This window comes from Staurois parvus, unplaced genomic scaffold (assembly GCF_062004578.1).
Source record: "Staurois parvus isolate SC_StPar_1 unplaced genomic scaffold, SC_StPar_1.0 ptg000980l, whole genome shotgun sequence".
Classification (NCBI taxonomy): domain Eukaryota; kingdom Metazoa; phylum Chordata; class Amphibia; order Anura; family Ranidae; genus Staurois; species Staurois parvus.
Window position 1 is genome coordinate 3,799,370 of NW_028318776.1, and position 20,327 is coordinate 3,819,696.

The 20,327-nt window shown below is 38.6% G+C and overlaps 1 protein-coding gene across 2 annotated transcripts in view; it reads right to left on the reverse strand.

The window, feature by feature from the left end:
• CORIN (corin, serine peptidase) overlaps window positions 1-20,327 on the reverse strand; it is a 329,820-nt gene that overhangs the window by 34,192 nt on the left and 275,301 nt on the right. For both annotated transcript variants that reach the window (XM_089657303.1, XM_089657302.1), the window contains 2 exons: window positions 16,005-16,134; window positions 2,492-2,614 (listed from right to left, as the gene is read on the reverse strand). In XM_089657303.1, coding sequence (XP_089513429.1) covers window positions 2,492-2,614; window positions 16,005-16,134 — 253 coding nt within the window. The remainder of the gene's footprint in view (window positions 1-2,491; window positions 2,615-16,004; window positions 16,135-20,327) is intronic.

A 20,327-nucleotide genomic window follows, 5' to 3' on the forward strand; every position in this document is an offset into this window, starting at 1 on the left:
AAAACCATTGCACAGAGCATGTAGGTATAACATGTTTGTTATTTTAAAAAAAAACAAACCTTTAGAAGCATTTTAAGTAGTGGATGTGTATGGATTATTTTTCAAGAATATACAAGATATGGTATAGTGTCTCTCTAAGACAAACCTTTGGATACTTACTATAGTCCTTCCAATGTGTATAACTGTCCTGAAATGTATTTCTTTTTCTGATCAAAGGTAGAGTTTCACCTTAATAAATCTATAGAATTACATGCATATTTTGAAAATATATTTGAATTTGGGTTATAATTAGTAAATAACCAAAGTAGGAAATAATGTTCTAGCAATTCAGAAAGAAGTGAAAAACAGCAACAAGACATGGACAATCATGATATTTCAAAAGAGCAAAACACTTCTCAGTCAGTACATCATAATCCTTAAAAAGGGAATTTTTCTGCTTTTCAGTCTTTGGTGAAATCAAGAGTAATAATGAACTGTAAAAAGTCACCTTATTAATCCCAAACTTTACTGTCTTCTCTATTACTGCCATTTCTAGTTTTTATTTATTTTTGCTTTGAAATGTTAGATGGCGACATTAAAAAAAAAACTCAGTTTGGGACGCTTTCTGCTAAATCATAAAGCAGCTTAGCGGAGCAGCCAGCATTATATTAAGTGCACTACAAAAGTCCCCTTTCTTCAAGAAATAGATTTTGAGCATATTGTATAATGTAATATAAAGCAGATCTACGAGGGTGTTCCCATCTTAAGTTAATTTCTAATATTTTATTTGGCAGGATCCATACTTCACTTAAAATCAGCAAAAATAGAGTAATTATTATTCCTATGATTAAACACAAATATTGCCCATGTTTAACTGATACAATAATAGTAAACATAAACGTTGTACACACTCTCAATAAGGCCAATTTAATTATGTAGTTATGTGCATTCAAGGTCATAAGAAATTATGATTTTTAAGACCTCACAATAACATTTTTACAATGATTTTAAACATGGATGGGGATTATAATAAAACAGCTGTAATGACTTGTACTCAGAATAATTATGGAAAGGACACAACAGATTTTAATGGCTAAAGAAAAAATTAAAAAACATTACGTTTTTCACTGTTGGAAGCTTAACAAAGCAGCGGGAGACCAAAAAAAAGGTGTTCAAGTGCTGCTTGGCAGGTGCTGTTTATGTACATTAGTTATTATTATTATTATACAGGATTTATATAGCGCCAACAGTTTGCTCAGCGCTTTACAAAATAACGGGAGACAATACAGCAACAATACAATTCAATACAAGAGGGATAGGAGTAGAAGATGCCATTATTAGCTGAGGGCAGGATAGGCTTCCCTGAAGAGATAGGTTTTCAGATTTTCAGAGCTCACTTAAAAGTGAGCAGAGTAGGCGATAGTCTGATAAATTGGGGTAGAGAGTTCCAGAGGATGGGGGAAGCTCCGGAGAAGGCCTGGAGACGAGCATGGGAGGAGGAGACAAGGGAGCTAGAGAGTAGGAGGTCTTGCGAGGAGCGGAGAGTACGGTTTGGGTGATATTTAGAGACAAGATCAGTGATGTCATTTGGGGCAGAAATGGCTTTATACATTATTGTTAATGTTTTGAATTGTATCCGTTGGGCAATGGGAAGCCAGTGGAGGGATTGGCAGAGAGGGGTGGCAGATACAGAACGGTTAGTAAGGTGGATTAGTCTGGCAGCAGCATTCATGATAGACTGAAGAGGGGATAGCCTGCGATGAGGTAGGCCAATGAGGAGGGAGTTATAATAGTCAAGGCGAGATATAACAAGGGAATGAATAAGTTGCTTAGTGGTTTCTGAGGTTAGGAACGGGCGTATCTTGGAGATGTTGTGGAGGTGAAGTCTACAAGAATTGGACAGTGAATGGATTTGGGACTAGTTGATTTGCTTTGCATGGGAAAGGTACAGGATTACTTTAAAGCTGACCACAGATGGTTCGAAATTCAGCCAGATCAGCAGGGACTGAATTTCAATCTATTTACAGCTGTTTCCATTCACAAAAAGTCGATTGAATGATTAACTTCTCACGAACAGGCTTGTTGGAAAATGATAGCAGCACTGATCAGTGTATTCAGGTAGTGGGTGAGTTCCAGCTGTCAGAATACAATAACACAGCAGGGAGGATTCCTCCATCCACTCTCCTTGCCTGGATGAGGGAATCTGCTCATTTTTTTTTTCGATCAGCCCATTGGCTGTTCGAAGCAAAAACTGGTCCACGTATGGCCAGTCTTAAACCAGCCATAGATGGATCGAATCTTGACTATTTCAGCAGGGACCAAGTTGAGATTCAATCCATCTATGGGCAGGCTGGTTGTAATGAAGTTGATCCACTGGTTGATTTCCATACAACCAGTCTGTCAAATTGTTCCATGCGATCACTGCTAGAGCCACCTGGACCTAGGACTTCAGTTCTACAACACCATTAACTACCCACCCTCTGTCAACATTATCAGTTTGCACATTACTTACCCTTTTATTAGAAGTTCATGAAAGGTTGATCCATTTTGTAGTTTCCAGTCAGACTTTAAATGCAGCCAGTCATTGTTCTTGTAGTGATGAGAATCTGGTGTGATGACAGTCATTGATGGACCCCTGACATAGGAAAAACAACCTGAATTATATCTCACAGCAGGTGTTAAACATAAACTGCGAATAACTATTTCTGTATTTTTTATTACATAATTTTATATTTATGAAGACAGCCATTTAGCAATACCTAATTCTTTAATTCTGGTAAAGTCACTAATGCCATTTAAGCTGTGTGGGGGAGAGGGGAAAACATATCTGTACTTTATATCCTCTGTGTATATCACATTTCCGTTGATTCCTTTTGTAATACATGCCAGATCTACTCCAATCTCAAGAAAATCACATGATCTTCTGTGTTTATTGTTTGGAGATTAAAGAGAGACTGTATTCTTTCAGGGTAACATAAGGGTATAATGAGGGGTAGAAGCTAAGCAAACATGTTTTTATCGATATAACAATTAAACCAGAAAGCATCGATTCTTAATAAATTGGGTAGATTAATAAAGGATCATTGTAGTATGTCTGGTATTTATTTTTTTAAAGCTGACAGTGTATGTTATTTTCCCTTTAAATCAAAGAATGACAAATCTCCTTGCTGAAATCTGAACTGCAAACCTTGAATTTTGAATTAGCTTGGAAAATAACTGTGAGTTTCTGGAGGTTATTACAGTGCCATGTCCAGTGCACTAACACAGCAGGAGTTTTACAGTGACAATTTTGGAATACAATATAGCCATAGTTTGTACCAGTCCAGGGACTGATATATTAATGTGTTTGTAGCTTTTCCCAACTATAAGTCATAGATTTGCACATGATTCCTTGTTAGATAAGTATAGTACAACTTGGACGACATAGCTGCATTGGAGAAAAAAATCTTGGCACCATAGCAAGTTATAGCTGCCACATGAGAATGATTCTAGTGAAACTGGCTAAGCCAACTGGTCTCCAGTGCCCAGATCTTAGTCTGTGTATTGCATGCTGCGTTTCTTATAATCCTTACCAAGTCGATTAAATGATTATCACCTCTGACCCTTGCCAGGACCTGTAGGGGGGATGATAATAAGACTACTTGCCACAAGACAGTTCTACTCTGAAATCTCCTCCCCCCATCCCTGAACAACTTAATAGCGAAGTGCAAAATTGAAACACTGTGGGGATATGGTATGAAAACTGGAGGAAGGAATCCCAGGCAGGGTTTGACTGTCCAATGTATTCAGTCAGATTCCACTTTTCATTTTCCCAATGATTAAAATATAAAATCTGTTTAGTGGTAATGAAGAACTGCTCCATTGTTCTTAAGTTTTCTTTTCTCCAGTTTTGGACTTGACTCCTATGTAAACAAATAAATGGCTCCCAATTAACTGCATGTTGCACGTTTTTGGGAAGCCATGTGATCCTCTGTGTTATATCAAGAAAGTGAAGAAAATTTATGAACATTTTGAATACTCTATCTTGGAGGGTCCGCTTCCCATACCTTATGCTCTATGCATGTTTTTCTACTTTATGTTAGGATATGACATTTGTCCTGTTCTGTCTCGTTCCTCATCCTTATGAGGATTTGGTATTTTATTTGGCTTAGGACTTGTTTGAGAGAAATCTCCATATTTTATGGAACACCCCTCTCCTCAAGAAGAACATCTGCAAAACGCTTTGAGATATTGTTACCCCTCGTTAGCAGACTTGTGTTGGAACTGTAGAGTATATGTGTACTATATTGAATTGATATACTGTACATCTGGTTGGCCAATAATTTGACCTTTTTCTCCAGAGTAGATACATGTATGTATACTCTGTGAATAGGTTAATTGATAACAGGGGTCATGTTCAAGATCTGTATTTTTAAGATTTTTGGTATGAGATTTTAATATTTATTAGCCTGATATGTTGAGTTGAATTGATAATATTATTATTATACGGTATTTATATAGCACCAAAGGGTTTGCTCAGCGCTGTACAGTAGCAAGGGGGACAGAACATGAGACAAGACAGTAACAATACAATACACGAGGGGTTCGAGGGCCCTGCTCTTTCGAGCTTACAATCTAGGAGAAAATAAAAGATGTTTTTAATCTGATACATTTGTGTTCACCCTTTTGAGAGATAATGCACCCATATAGGGGATGATTTACTAAAACAATAGAGTGAAAAATCTGGTGCAGTTGTGCATGGCAGCCAATCAGTTTCTAACTTCAGCTTGTTCAATTTGACATAAAAAAAACTGGAAGCTGACTAGTTGCTATCCAGAGCTGCACCAGATTTTGCACTCTTCAGTTTTACTAAGTCAACCCCAAAGTCCCTTAGTACTTTTTGGACTGCATTCATTGGGAGCCATTTATTTGTTTATAAACCCTTTGGAATGGGTGCTAGATAGCTGCTAATACAGCATTTGAATAAATAATTTGCGCTAGTAAATGTGTATAAATATATAAATATATATGAAGAAATCATCAAATCATAAGTCCAGAAAAAAAAATATATATATGCCAATACCACAAAAAAATATAAAAAACTTTTAGGTGCAAAAAACTTTTGTGCAAAGAAAAAAAAAAAAAAAAAAAAGTGTCTGAATATGAAAAATTTCACCAAAAAACCTTGATAATATAATGGCAGATCATCCATAAATATATCTTCAGAAACGGAAACTCTGCAGCACACCGATCCTCATCGATCGAAATAACAGGATGAAAAACTTTGTAGTTAATCGAAAATCCACTTCTCCAATAGGTAAAGGACCACCTTCAAACGTATCCATAGGGGGAAATGCCAAGCACGGAGCGGAGGATGTCGATGACGAAACGCGTAGGGCGGGGCTTGATTGATGTGACGTCATTACGTTTTTGGCTGCCAGCTACTGCGCATGTGCTGAGTAGCCAGGCTCGTTTATGTGATTGCTGTTATGCTGTTGATGCTGGTGTCGGCTGGGACACCTCTTGAGTAAGTGCAATGAGTACCTAATAAAGGAATTGGTTTTTATAATATTGCACCATGAAGTCTTTCTGTTTCTCCCGAGTGCTTGGCATTTCCCCCTATGGATACATTTGAAGGTGGTCCTTTACCTATTGGAGAAGTGGATTTTCGATTAACTACAAAGTTTTTCATCCTGTTATTTCGATCGATGAGGATCGGTGTGCTGCAGAGTTTCCGTTTCTGAAGATATATTTATGGATGATCTGCCATTATATTATCAAGGTTTTTTGGTGAAATTTTTCATATTCAGACACTTTTTTTTCTTTTTTTTTTTTTTGCACAAAAGTTTTTTGCACCTAAAAGTTTTTTATATTTTTTTGTGGTATTGGCATATATATATATTTTTTTCTGGACTTATGATTTGATGATTTCTTCATATATATTTATATATTTATACACATTTACTAGCGCAAATTATTTATTTATTGGTACTTTTATATGGTGATTTTTTGCAGCTGGTACTTTATTAGTAAGTTATATAATTTTGACCATAGGCGCTATTATTAATTTTTCTTATAATACAGCATTTGGCTTGTCATTTACTTGACCCCATGTGCAAAATTTAACACTTTAGAGCAAAGCATCAGAATATTTTTTTTTACTCAGTACTACAGTCAACTAAAGCCTGATAGGCAGCAATGTAGCTTTGATACGTGTGCATTATTTACATAAGTCACTGTAGTTTTCACTTTGTTATTAATTATAACACAAATCAAATGGCCTAATACACATTGACATACATCATTCCTACAAAAGAGATAAACATATATGCAATTTAAAGGTGGCTTTGCACAGCATTAATAGTTACAGTATATCATCCCAATCTGATGTCTGAGTTTGTTTACCCCTATGTGCTTCAGGCTCACTTTATTGATCCTTAACCTGTACATAAAGTTCACAGAGAGTTCTGTAGCATTTTTTTTTGTTTACAAACATTTTTATTTAGTTTTTTTTTGTAAAGAAATAGACTACAAAATGGCAGTACAACATCAAGTAAGATATACAACAATATGCAGTGAAGCAAGAATGCTATAAAAAATATATATTTTAATTGTTTTGTTTTATTCATTTAGAAAATGTGAGCGAACAGAAGAAAAATCTAAACTATATCAATATTTGGTGTGACTACACTTTGGCTTCAATCCAGGATCAATTCTTACATCTGCACACTTTGTGCACTTGCACAAAGTAAGGGATTTTATAGGATTGGATTCAGGTATATGATTAATCAATTATGCCAAGCAGGTGCTAAAGATCATCAATTTCATATGTAGGTTGAAACACAGTAATTAACTGAAAAAGAAACAGCTGTGTAGGAAGTCTAAAAGTGGGTGAGGAGCAGCCAAACTCTGCTACTAAGGTGAGGTTGTGGAAGTCCGTTTCATGTCACAGGTAATACACCATGGCAAGACTGAGCACAGCAACAAGACACAAGATAGTTATACTGTATCAGCAAGGTCTCTCCAAGGCAAGGATTTCAAAGTAGACTGGGGTTTGAAAATATGCTGTTCAAACTCTTTTGAAGATGCACAAAGAAACCAGGGACAGTAGACACAGTGGTAGGCTAAGGAAACCTAATTCAGCAGATGAAAGACGCATCATATTATTTCCTTCAAAATCAAAAGATGTCCAGTAGTGCCATCAGCACAAGACTGGTGGAAACCAGCGAGACCCAGGTACACCCATCTACTGTCCGCATAAGTGTGGCCAGAAGTGGTCTTCATGGAAGGATTGCAGCCAAAAAAACACCTCTGCAACGTGGAAACAAGACTAAGCGATTCAACTATGCATGAAAACATAGGAACTGGGGTGCAGAAAGATGGCAGCAGGTGCTCTGGACTGAAGAATCAAAATCTGAAATTTGGCTGAAGCAGGAGGCAGTTTTTCACTGAAGGGCTGGAGAGCAGTACAGTAATGAGTGTCTGCAGGCAACAGTGAAGCATGGTGAAGGCTCCTTGCAAGTTTGGGGCTGCATTTCTGCGAATGGAGTTGGAGATTTGGTTAAGATAAATGGTGTCCTCAATGCTAAGAAATACAGGCAGATACGTATCCATTATACCATACCATTAGTGAGGCACATGATTGACCCCAAATGTATTCTGCAGCAGGACAATGACCCCAAACATACAGCCAATGTCATTAAGAACTATCATCAGCACAGAAAAGAACAAGGAGTCCTGGAAGTGATGGTTTGGCACCCACATAGCCCTGATCTCATCATCATCGAGTCTGTCTGGGATTACATGTAGAGACAGAAGGATTTGAGGAAGCCTACATCCATAGAAGATCAGTGGTTAGTTTTCCAGGATGTCTGGAACAACCTGACGCGTTCCTTCAAAAACTGTGTGCAAGTGTACCTAGATAAACTGATGCTGTTTTGAAGGCAAAGGGTGGTCACACGAAATATGGATTTGATTTGGATTTATCTTCTGTTCATTTATCTTCCACTTGTTATTTGATTAAAAAAAACTATTAACACTTCTATTTCTGAAAGTATTCTTAATTTACATTCAAAATTTGTTTGCACAGTAGTGTAGATTAAAGCAACCTTTTCTGAGAGTCACAAGGGGGCTGTCATTTTTAATCCTGAAAAATAAATATTAAAATTGCTGTTGCCTGTTAAAGAAGGTGTGTACTCACCTTACTCTGTGCATGCACCGCCAAACACCAGTCATTCAGAATAAACTCGCAAAGCCCACTGGGAAAACAACACTTCCCAGAGTGTTGGTCTATTTGGTCCCCTGCTGCTAACCTCCACACCACTGTCTCTTGTAATATGTGGACTAAAACTTGAAGAGGATGTAGCGTGTATTTGTATATATTTTATCTATTATCTCTGGATTTTTGTTCCTACAGTAAAATCAGGTTCTTGTAGTTCATTAAAGGATACAGGATTTAGAGACAATTGGGTTATACAGCTGCCTACAGGAGGATTTAGACACTGGCACCAAAAAAAACAGTGACCAGTTTGGTATAACCCCTCCACTCCCAGTATGCCTCAGTTTGCAGAAAAGCAGTATTAGGAGCAGATCCAAAAACTAACAGGGGTGGGACCTGTGTCCCTTAATGAACTCTAAATTTTACAATAGCTACACCAATCCTATTTCCTTTTTCATTCATTAGGGGACAAAGGGTTCTGGGATGCCAAAACGCCATCCAACTGAGGGGTAGGCAGCACAACAAACAAACATTAAATGAAAGCACTGCCTAAAGGACCTTAAGGCTGGAGCTTGAATTAGATGAAGCCTTAAGATCCACCAGGTAAAACGTGGCAAATGTGTGAACTGAAGAGCAGGTGGCAGTTTTGCTGGATTCTCTCAGATATAGTAAAGTGAGCTTTGACAGGAATCCTTAAGAATCCTTAAGATCGTAATTTTAGCCAAGTATCTGTCCAAGCCTCCTAGCAATGGTGAAATGAGTAACAGGTTTCTGTTTACGGATGACAAAAAGAAAGGTAGTCTTTCTAATGGAAGCAGTGGGTAAAACAGCACAGAATGGACTACATCTAGACAGCAAAGAGAAATTTCCTTCTGATGTACTGGTACTTGACAGAGAGGCAGGAGAATAAGGTCCTGATTAAGGTGAAAGTCCAAGATTAGCTTAGGAAGGAAATGAAGGAAAGAGGCTCTGGGTCTAAATACCACCTTTTCTTTGTGTATGATCAGGAGGGGTTCACCGCAAGACAAAGTCACCAGTTCAGACACATGCCCCGCAGAGGGGGGATTCAACAAGAAAAGCGACCTTGTTAGCAAGATTGGAAATATGCCTTATAAATATGCCTTATAAATTGAAAAGGTGGTCTTTGTAGTGCTGACAGCACCAAATTTATATTCAGTGGAGTTACAGGTGGTTGTACAGGAGAAGTTACATGACAGACAACCTGTATCTGTGAACCTAGTGAGGTGAGATTACATTGTCGAGAATGTTTCAATCTCTTTACAGAATGCCTTGAAGTAAGGATTATACCAGAAATGTTTCTATAGTCTTGGAGTCTCTCAGGGATCCTAGAAGGTGCTAGTAGAGGCTGTAGCAATTGTGCACACAGAGGTGGACGCAGTCATCCATCTTGCTAAGGATCCTCCATCTTGTATCTCTCTCTCCCTCCTCCAATCCCCCCTCCCTCTCTGTTAAGTGACATGTGGTCTGTATAATGCTGAGTTCAAAAGGCATCAGGCCCCAGCAGGAGAGCTTCATGGTTATAAATCCCAAATTAGCTGGTGCCCGGGTGTCTGTTAGCTTCTCAATCTGAGAGAATCGTAAAACCATACGCCAGTCCTTCACTGGGCTTCAAAGACATTCCAGCTAGCTGTAAAACAGACTCAAATTTAAAAATCCACTTTCCCCTATGATTTCATATCGTGAAATAGGAAATAATTACATAAACATAAAGCACATATTCGGATAGCTCAGTTTTATGCGAGTTGTCTGATATCTTACACCCCCTCGTTGAAGTCTACAGGGGAGCAGAAAGCATATAGTTCTAGCTGAAATAGTGAACTATGCCATGTTTCATATCTAGACGTTCAGCAGATGATTCTGCATATGAATCTACTAGTGGATAGAATGCTACATGTACCCAGGGAAGATTATTGCCCTGGTGTCACTTATGAGGGATTTTGGTTCTAGTCTGAGTCCCCCCGCCTCCAAACACCCCTCCCCAAATGAAGCAATTGGTTCTCTGCTGTAAGGAGACACCCTGCTGAGTTTCTATAAAAAGGCTGTTATGCTTGGTTGTGTTGAAGTTGAAGAATTCTCCCTTTTAACATCGGAACCAACTTTGGGAGAACGGTACCCTTTTGCTCTGACACTTGAACGCTGCTTAAACCAAGACTGACGGCAAGTACTTTACCTCTCTAAACTTCTTTCTGTTATCTCTTTGATGTGTTATTGCTCTCTGTATTTGTATTTATATATATATATATATATATATATATATATATATATATATATATTGGCTACATCTTTTTCTGTAAATACTTTTATTGCACCATTTTGACTTTTTTAGTAATAAATCTTATTTTCTGAAAAGTGTTGAACAGTCTCTAAAGCTCTTTAATGCAAACTAAGAATCCCTGTCTCTGAAGAGCGCTACTGTGTGTTTTAAACCTCTATATATCTCTGCCTGCGGTGACAGTGGTATACAGACGATTATTCAAACATCATAGTGTTATTGCTAATATTGGCAAGTTTCCTCCTTCTCCATACAAAAAAGGTGGTGGTGGCAGTGTGAAGGGTTAATTGAGTAATTAACCTGACCCAGTAACAATCGCTCTCAGGATGCAGGTACAAAGATTGTGGTCCATAAGCTGGAAAACCTTTGTGCAGGGTGCAGATGAGCGTGGTATTGTTACGCACGTGACAGCACGGTTTTAGATTGGCTAGTCCTTCAGTCGTGAGTTAGTGAGAAGGGCTGGGGGTCTGACGCCGCGATCGGCACAGAGGCTATAGGCTGCTCTTCCTTTTTTAGGTGGTATACACTATGTCAATAAGAACGTTGATGTTTTTTTAAGCCTGGGAGCTATAACAGCTGGCTGCAATTCCTCAGGGACTAATCAGAGTATCTGTACTCAGGCAGATACAACTCCAAGTATATCAGACAATGATTCTAGAGGGGAAGGTATTGAGGAAGGTTTGCAGCCTCTTCATTCAGAGTCAGCTGAAAGTTGCAATTGGCCCATAAATTCTCACACAACTGCAATTTTTTCTTTCCAAAATATGGCTGAGGAGGGGACAACACATGAAGAAGATAAGGAATACATTGAGGATTGTAGAGACTCAGGCCGGGGACAACGGTCCAGGCTGTTGGTGTCAGGTCCATGCAGGGGGATACTCCATCCTGCCACAGAACTGTTAGTATGTCTACGTTCTCTTGTAGGTGACAGCATAACCCAAATATCTCTGGATCTTGTGTCTCCTAGGCTTGGTTCACATATATGCATTTTGAGTTTGTTGCTTTCACCACTGGTTTTGCAGTTTGTTTTGCGTTTTTCTACACGCATTTTTGCCACGTTTTTTCCACGTTTTATTCAGCTATTTTTTTTTTGTTAAAGTGGAATTTTTTTGTTGCTAGGCAGAATAAAAATGCAAAACGCAGCAAAAACCTGGCAAAAATGCACTACCCTGAAGACAGGCATAGCATGAGGTTAAGGAGCCATATGTTTACATGAAAGATGAACCATCATGTGAGTAGATATCTCTGTGTATAGTCGATCTAATAAATGCGGTTTTACACTATGAGAGTCTTCTGTTTATGCATGAACCAGAGAGGAAGTTGGCTATAGAGTATACAGCACTGGGGAGGATCCTGTGATACACCTGAGTGGTGTCTGTCTCTTAAGGCGAGTTGCCCCTGTAGGATCTTTGTAAGGAGGAACCGGAGAGGAAGCTGGCTATAGAGTATACATCGCTGGGGAGGATCCTGTGATACACCAGAGTGGTGTCTGTTCCCTAAAGCGAGTGGACCCTTCAGGGTCTATGTAAGGAGGTGAGGGGCCATTGCAGCTATTTTTGGATATACACAGTGTGGACACTTGACATCACCTGCATGAAGATTGTATATTAGATACACTATATATATATGGACATGTTCACATAGAGTGGAGATTTTTTATTAGAGTATTTTGTGATATATAGTTTGTTTGGTCACTTGGTCACTTTGAATATTCCCTTTTTAGGGAATACACGGATTGCACTTTATTGAATAATATTGATCACTTGGTCACTTTGATTATTCCCGGTGGGAATACACGTGTTACACTTTATTTGCACTGTTGCACGTTTATATGATATATATTGATCTAGCATTTATTTATTTATATATATGTATGTTTGTTTTAGTATTTAGCGCTGGACTATTTATTTATCTATGTTCCATAGGAAACCATGTTAAATGGACTGTAGTGTGTTTCTGCAATAAGCGCTAAAAAACACATTGGTTCTTAATGAAGAGAAAATTATGGATTATTTTATTTTTTAGGCAGATAGATATGAAGTCTTTCACTAGAAAGAACAGCATGCTCTGTAAACAAAGTTTCACGAACATACCCAATTTTAAATTTAAAAAATAAGTGTTAAATAAAGATATTATAAAAATAATTATTGAAAAGAAACATTTATAAACCAATGCTTTCCATGGGGGAAGAACTAACCATTGGCTGTAAAATTCCAACCTGTCTTATTTTTATGCTTCTTACAGAAAACATCAAAGTCCACTAGCACCCAAGGCAAAATAAGAAACTGACCTGTCTACAAGCTTTAGATGGTGCATGCCTGCATGTATGCACACACAGTGCCTGGACTGGCACAGAAATGACATGCTGTATGGCAGCCCCAGGGCTGCCCACTTTTAATCCATGAAAAACTAGATGGCAGGACTGAGGCAGAGTTGGTCCACTGTCGTCCAGTTATAATGGACATAGAAAAACGGACCTTGTTTTTCATCATTATAACCAGAATTTGTTCTTCTCTCGGGGAACCAAGATAGTTTATAACTTACCATTTTAATTTTTGATTTCTCTCTTTTATAAGGGCACTACATTTATACTTCTGGAACACAATGCTGTGAAATTATTAATGAAACAGATGCATTTGGTTATATTGTGCATCTTTCAGAAAACTGTTATGTGAAGGTATTTATGAATGAAGGCTGAAAATGTTACTTGCAGACTTCATTCATACAGTAGCTGTGGTCTGCACTTCTAATACAGAAAGTGGGAGCTGACTGGCAGTTTACCAGTGCAATTTGTGAGAAAAGTGGGTGCAATAACCTTTCCTGTCTAGCCAGGGGGTCATTTGTTTTACTCAAAAGCTGCCCCTCAGACAACTTTAGCATTCTCTGGTGCTTCACTTGTTCTATATTCTTCTACCTTGTTGTGTTGATGGATGTTTAAAGTTCACATGGCATCCCTTGTTAATTCAAGTACAGAACATAGGAGTATCTTTAATCATTCTTACTACTTACACAGAAGCAAAAAGGGACATACTAGTCAAGTAAGGAATTTTTGTAGTTTGTTCCACTTTTGCAAGATTAAAGTAATATTATAGGCAATTTTAAAAAACAAAAATAACAAACATGTTACAGTTGTGTTCAAAATAATAGCAGTGTGTTGAAAAAAGTGAATAAAGCTCAAAATCCTTCTAATAGCTTTTATTTCCATACACACAAATGCATTGTGAACACTACACATTCTATTCCAAATCAAAACATGAAGAAAAATATATCAAAATTGTGTTGTTCTTCTAAAAAAAGTGAAGGAAAGTGAATATAAGACTGTTCAAAAAAATTGCAGTGTTTGTATTCTTCTTTACAAACTCAGACATTCACTATATAATTGAAAAATGTTTGAAGATTTTGCTTTCCTTTGAATCACTTAATGAATATTTAGTTGTATAAGCACTGTTTCTGAGAACTGCTGTACACCTGTGTTGCATGGAGTCAGCCAACTTCTGGCACCTGTGAACAGGTATTCCAACCCAGGATGATTGGACTACATTCCACAGTTCTCTATTTCTTGGTTTCGCCTCAGAAACTGCATTTTTGATGTCACCCCACAAGTTTTTTTATTGGATTAAGATCCAGGGATTGGGCTGGCCACTCCATAATGTCAATCTTGTTGGTCTGGAACCAAGATGTTGCACGTTTACTGGTGTGTTTGGGGTCGTTGTCTTGTTGGAACACCCATTTCAAGAGCATTTCTTCTTCAGCATAAGGCAGCATGACCTATTCAAGTATTCTGATGTATTCAAACTCATCCATGATCCCTGGTATGCGATAAATAGGTCCAACACCGTAGTATGAGAAACATCCCCATATCATGATGCTTGCACAACCATGCTTCACTGTCTTCACAGTGTACTGTGGCTTGAATTCAGTGTTTGGGGGTCGTCTGACAAACTGTCTCCGGCCACTAGACCCAAAAAGAACAATCTTACTTTCATCAGTCCACAAAATGTTGTGCCATTTCTCTTTAGGCCAGTCAATGTGCTCTTTGGCAAATTGTAACCTCTTCGGCACATGTCTTTTTTTCAACAGTGGGGCTTTGCGGGGGCTTCTTGCAGATAGCTTGGCTTCACATAGGCGTCTTCTAATTGTAACAGTACTCACAGGTAACAAAAGACCTTCTTTGATCTTCCTGGAGCTGATTGTTGGCTGAGTCCTTGCCATTTTGGCTATTCTTCTATCCATTCGAATGGTAGTTTTTCGCTTTCTTCCACGTCTTTCAGGTTTTGGTTGCCATTTTAAAGCATTTGCGATCATTTTAGCTGAGCAGCCTATCATTTCCTGCACTTCTTTATATGTTTTCTCCTCTCCAATCAACTTTTTAATCAAGGTACGCTGTTCTTCTGAACAATGTCTGGAACGACCCATTTTCCTCAGAATTTCAGAGAGAAATGCACTGTAACCAGCATGTACAACATTTGCTGCCTTCCTTCCTTAAATAAGGGCAATAATTGCCACCTGTTTTTGAAAGAATGAATGACCTCACTAATAGAACTCCACACTGCTATTATTTTGAACATGCCCCTTTCAATTAGTGATTCAATTACACAGAATCAGCAGCATGTCATGACTGTTGGGTCTGTTGGATTTCTATTACTCTACTACAGCTGCTAGTAAATTATTTGCCATGTAGAAATATAATTTCTACCAAAAACAGTGATTGATCAGGTTAGTGATGTCTGACTGCTATTATTTTGAACACAACTGTATACTTACCTGCTCTGTGTAATGGTTTTGTACAGAGCAGCCCTGATCCTCCTCTTCTCGGGTCCCCCCTGGCTTTCCTAGCCTGTCCCTCCTGCCAAGTTCCCGCAAAGCAAGTTGCTTGCTATGGGGGCACCCAAGCACTCTAGCTCTCGAGCTACTGATCTGTGTGTCCATTCACACACAGAGCCGGGCTTGACCCACCCCTTTTCTCTCCTCATTGGCTTACTGGCTGTGATTGACCGCAGCAAGAGCCAATGGCTCCAGCTGCTGTCTCAGCCAATGAGGAGGAAAAGTCCCCCAAGAGATGAGGCTCTCATGTACATCGCTGGGCTGCTGCACACAAGTTTTGTACCTTCATGCATATAATGTATGAAGGTAAAAAACCTTGAGCCTTTACAGCCACTTTAATGCCACAGCAGTCTCCTGAACATTGCATTTTAGTTGTCCACTATAAGAACCCAAGCACAGAAATTCTGCAACATGATCATTTTTATAGAATTATAAAAAGAGCAAAATGACCTCCATAATAACTGTAGTCTTACTGTAAAAAATTAACTGCAGCCTGTCTTAACTGTTTAGTGGCTCCTGGACAGCAGTATTTATGCAGTGGGGAAAATGAACCTTACCGCCAAAAAATCCATTTTGGGTGCAGCTGCTCACATTTCAGAAAACTAAAATCATCAATGTTTAGCAGTTTCAAATTAAAAAAGAAATAATCAATCTTATCAAATTGTTTTACAGCCCATAATATGTATTATTGCTACACACTACTGACCTTACCCTAAACCCATTAGCTTGCAGACCCATTGAGACAACTCTTCCTCCCAGTCGTCAGCACAAACATGGTAATTGTCAGCTGATCTGTGTATCACCAGAGATGTTGGGGAGCTGATATTGCTAGAGACAGAGACTGAAATATAAAAAATGAAGAAAGGTTAATGACATTAACTATATTAGAATTAAAACCAGATTTGTTCCTTGTAATGGTATAATGCTGAAAAAATGTTACAAAAAATAACTTTTTCCTATATGGGATTATTTATTATGTAAAAATATGTTAAAATATATTGCAAATTGCAGCATCAAGCTCAGACAGATATTAAAACACAATTTAAAATAACAATGTATTTATGTTAATGTTACATTAAACTAGCATACAGTAAAATCCTTGCTCTGTCTTATATCAGCCTGCCATTCTTTGCACAACAGCACTCAGATGAGGAGCACTAGGAGCCAATCAAGCTTTACTGCATGCCCATATGCAGATGGGGGAGAGCAGACTAAAGAGATTTGATGGTTTATCAGTGTTCTGCTACTTCTTTATTACACAGTCAGCAGGCTTCGGTTAGGAAAGTGACCCCAGAAAATCTACTGACTTCACTACAGAAATTGGCATCACCCTTCTGGCTGTGCTGTCTGGCAGAGGTGTATGATTTACATAGTGGCTGGACAGAATTACAAATACTTGGGTTGATAAGAAATTTTACACAATGAAAGGTAGACTTTTACTTTAAGGCACTTTATTCAGTAACACAGAGATATCATATCCTCTGCCACAGAGAAGGGAAGATGACAAGGAAAGTCTTGATTTTTGAATACTTATAAACATTCTAGCCGATACAGAAATACAAGTCATCCAATCCTGACACAAGAAAAACACATGCACACAGTTTGCAACCACTCAAAACTTACAAGCTTGCAAGAGATAACCCTCCACCCCGCTCCCCTGAAGATGACAGGTTAGTATAAAGGTTTTTGCAAACATGCATGTTGCTTTCTCTAGCAGTTGAAATGTTAACTAAAGCAGTCTTTTCACATGCAGGGTTAGTACTGGCACAGGAAGCTCACTTTGTCTCATAAAATTCGAGCATAGAACAGCCAAAACAAATAATTAATGGGCAATGCATAAATTATAAATAGGCTCAAAGGACAAAACATACAAACAGAACAGTTACAGCAATAGAATATAAATGGAATTTAACAAAAAGAAGGGATTCAAAATAAAAATATGCAGAGGTGAACCAACTACTTATTTGTAACCAGGCGATAAATGAGAAAATATGGAGTAAACCCAGCAGCAACTTACATAGTTAGTCTGGCTGAAAAAAGACAAAAGTCCATGCAGTTCAACCATAAAAAAAAAAAAAAGAAAAAAAATTATACTCCTACACCCACAGTTGATCCAGAGGAAGGCAAAACACCCAGCAAAGCATGATCCAATTTTCTCCTGCAGGGGAAAAAATTCCTTATTCTTTCCTGATCCCCTGAGAGGAAATTGGATATTCCCTGGATCAACTTTACGTATAAATGTTAGTATCCAGTTATATTCTGTGTATCCAAAAAAGAATCCAGGCCTTTTTTAAAGCAATCCACTGAGCTGGCCAGAACCAACTCTTGAGGGAGTCTATTCCACATTTTTACAGCTCTTACTGTGTAGAAACCTTTCTGTATTTGGAGATTACATTTCTTTTTCTCCAGACATAAAGAGTGCCCCCTTGTCTTCTGTGATGACCTGAGGGTGAATAGCTCTACACCGAGTTCACTATATGAACCACTGATGTATTTATATATGTTGATCATATTCCCCCTTAATCTCCTCTTCTCAAGAGAGAATAAATTCAGTTCACCTTCATCTTTCCTCATGGCTGAGCTATTCCATGCCTCTTATCAGTTTGGTTGCCCTTCTGTGTACTTTTTCCAGTTCCCCAATGTTTTTTTGTGAATTGGTGCCCAAAACTGAACTGCATATTCCAGATGAGGTGTTACTAATGATTTGTACAGGGGTAATATGATATCTCTCTCTCTGGAGTCTATACCTCTTTTAATACAAGAGAGGATTGCTCGCTTTAGAAACTGCAGCTTGGCATTGCATGCCATTATTAAGCTTGCGATCTACCAGAACTCCCAGATCCTTCTCCACCATTGATTCCCCCAGTTGACCCCCCCCCCCTAGTATGTATGATGCATGTATATTCTTAGCCCCCAAGTGTATAACCTTACATTTATCAACATTAAACCTCATTTGCCACATAGTTGCCCAATTACACAGTGCATTGAGGTTGGCTTGTAAACTGGAAACATCCTGTAAGGACGTTATTCCACTGCACAGCTTGGTGTCATCTGCAGAGACTGAAATGGTATTTATAATCCCAGACCCTATATCGTTTATAAATATATTAAAAAGTAAGGGTCCCAACACTGAACCTGGGGTACACCACTGACAACCCTATACCTTTCAGAGTATGAAACAGTAACCACTACTCTCTGAATACGATCTTTTATCCATTAACATATGGATTTTTCCAAGCCTGTAGACTTTACCTTACACATTAGCCATGTGTGGGGAACTGTGTCAAATGCTTTTGCAAAATCCAAGCATAACTGGATCTCAAATTTTTTTAACTACTAAATTTTAGGCATCAAACTTTATGGCCTCATGCAAATTGGGTGTTCAGCCCCTGTACTGAACGATCTTATCGCTTAGAGCTGTATGCATGCACAGAGAGGCATTCTAGCATATGGCCCTTACCGTTAGAACCACTTGGTACAGTGTCCAGCTCTATCCAGCCGCTGAAATTTTCAGCTTTTTATAGACTTGTACAAGCTGCTGGTAGTGGGGCTGGATAGTGCACCGTACCTTTCGGCTTCATGAAGATGTCAGAATCTAAGACAGTGGTCAAACACCCAATGTGCATGACGTCTGTACTGTTTTGGATCAAATTAACGTAGTAGGCCCCAGTCTCCTTCCAATCAGCAATCAGGAGTTGTTGACTGCATAAAACTCATTTCCATAGGAAGAGTTAGACTTTGGGAAAAGCTTTAAACCCACATCACTGGGCAGGAGTACTTCATATTAATATGTAATTATGCTCATCAGTTGTGGAGCTTTTTTCTTTTATTGTCACCTAGTGATCCTGCCAATAATGTACTTCCTGTCTTAGGGTTAAACATTCATTCACTTTATTGCATCTATGGAGAAACAACATCGTAACCTTAGGAAAGGAAATGTAATATAACTATGGGGCACCTTCCTCATCTCCACAACAAAGGCGGAAGATGTTCTGTAGTTCACAGAGTCAACCTGGGCAGAAAGATAAGACTGCTTTAGATAACACTGCAGAGGGCACAGGACAGCACCTCTGTTTTTTAACTTGTTAAAGAGATATACAGTCATGGCCAAAAATAATGGCACCCCTGCATTTCTGTCAATTAATGCACCATGTCACCCAGAAAACTGTTGCAATTACAAATGTTTAGGCATTCTCATGTTTTTCTTTCGTGTGTATTCGTATGACACAAAAACAAGTGGAGAAACAAAAAGCCAAATCTGACACATTTCACGCAAACCCCCAAAAATTGACTGGTCAAAATGATTGGTACCATCAATTTAATATTTGGTAGCACACCCCTTGGAAAAAATAACTGAAATCAGTGGCTTCCTGTAACCATCAATAAGTTTCTTACACCTTTCTACTGGAATTTTGGAATACTCTTCTTTCACCAACTGCTTCAGGTCTCTCAGATGGAAAGGGTTCCTTTTCCCAACTGCTCTTTTGAGATCTCTCCACAGGTACTCTATGGGATTGAGATCTGGACTTACTGCTGGCCAGTTCAGTACTCTCCAGCGCTTTGTTTGAAACCATTTCTTGGTGCTTTTTTGACATGTACTTTGGGTCATTGTGCTGCTGTAAGACCCATGACCCTGACAGAGACCCAAGTTTCTGACACTGGGCCTTACATTGCACACCAGAATTCTTTGGTAGTCTTCAGATTTTAGATTGCCATGCGCACGGTCAAGACATCCAGTGCCTGAAGCAGCAAAGCAACCCAAAAACATCAGTAAACCTCCACCGTGTATGACTGTAGGGACTGTTCTTTTCTTTAAAGGCTTCACTGCTTTTTCTGAAAACAGTAGAATGATGGTCTTTACCAAAAAGCTGTCATTTTGTTTCGTCTGTCCACAGCACATTCTCCCAAAAGGATTTTGACTTCTTCAGGTAAGTTTTGGCAATCTCCAATCTGGCTTTTTTATGTTTGTGTGTCAGCAGTGGGGTCCTCCTGGGTCTCCTACCACAGCGTCCCTTTTCATTCAGACTGTGATGT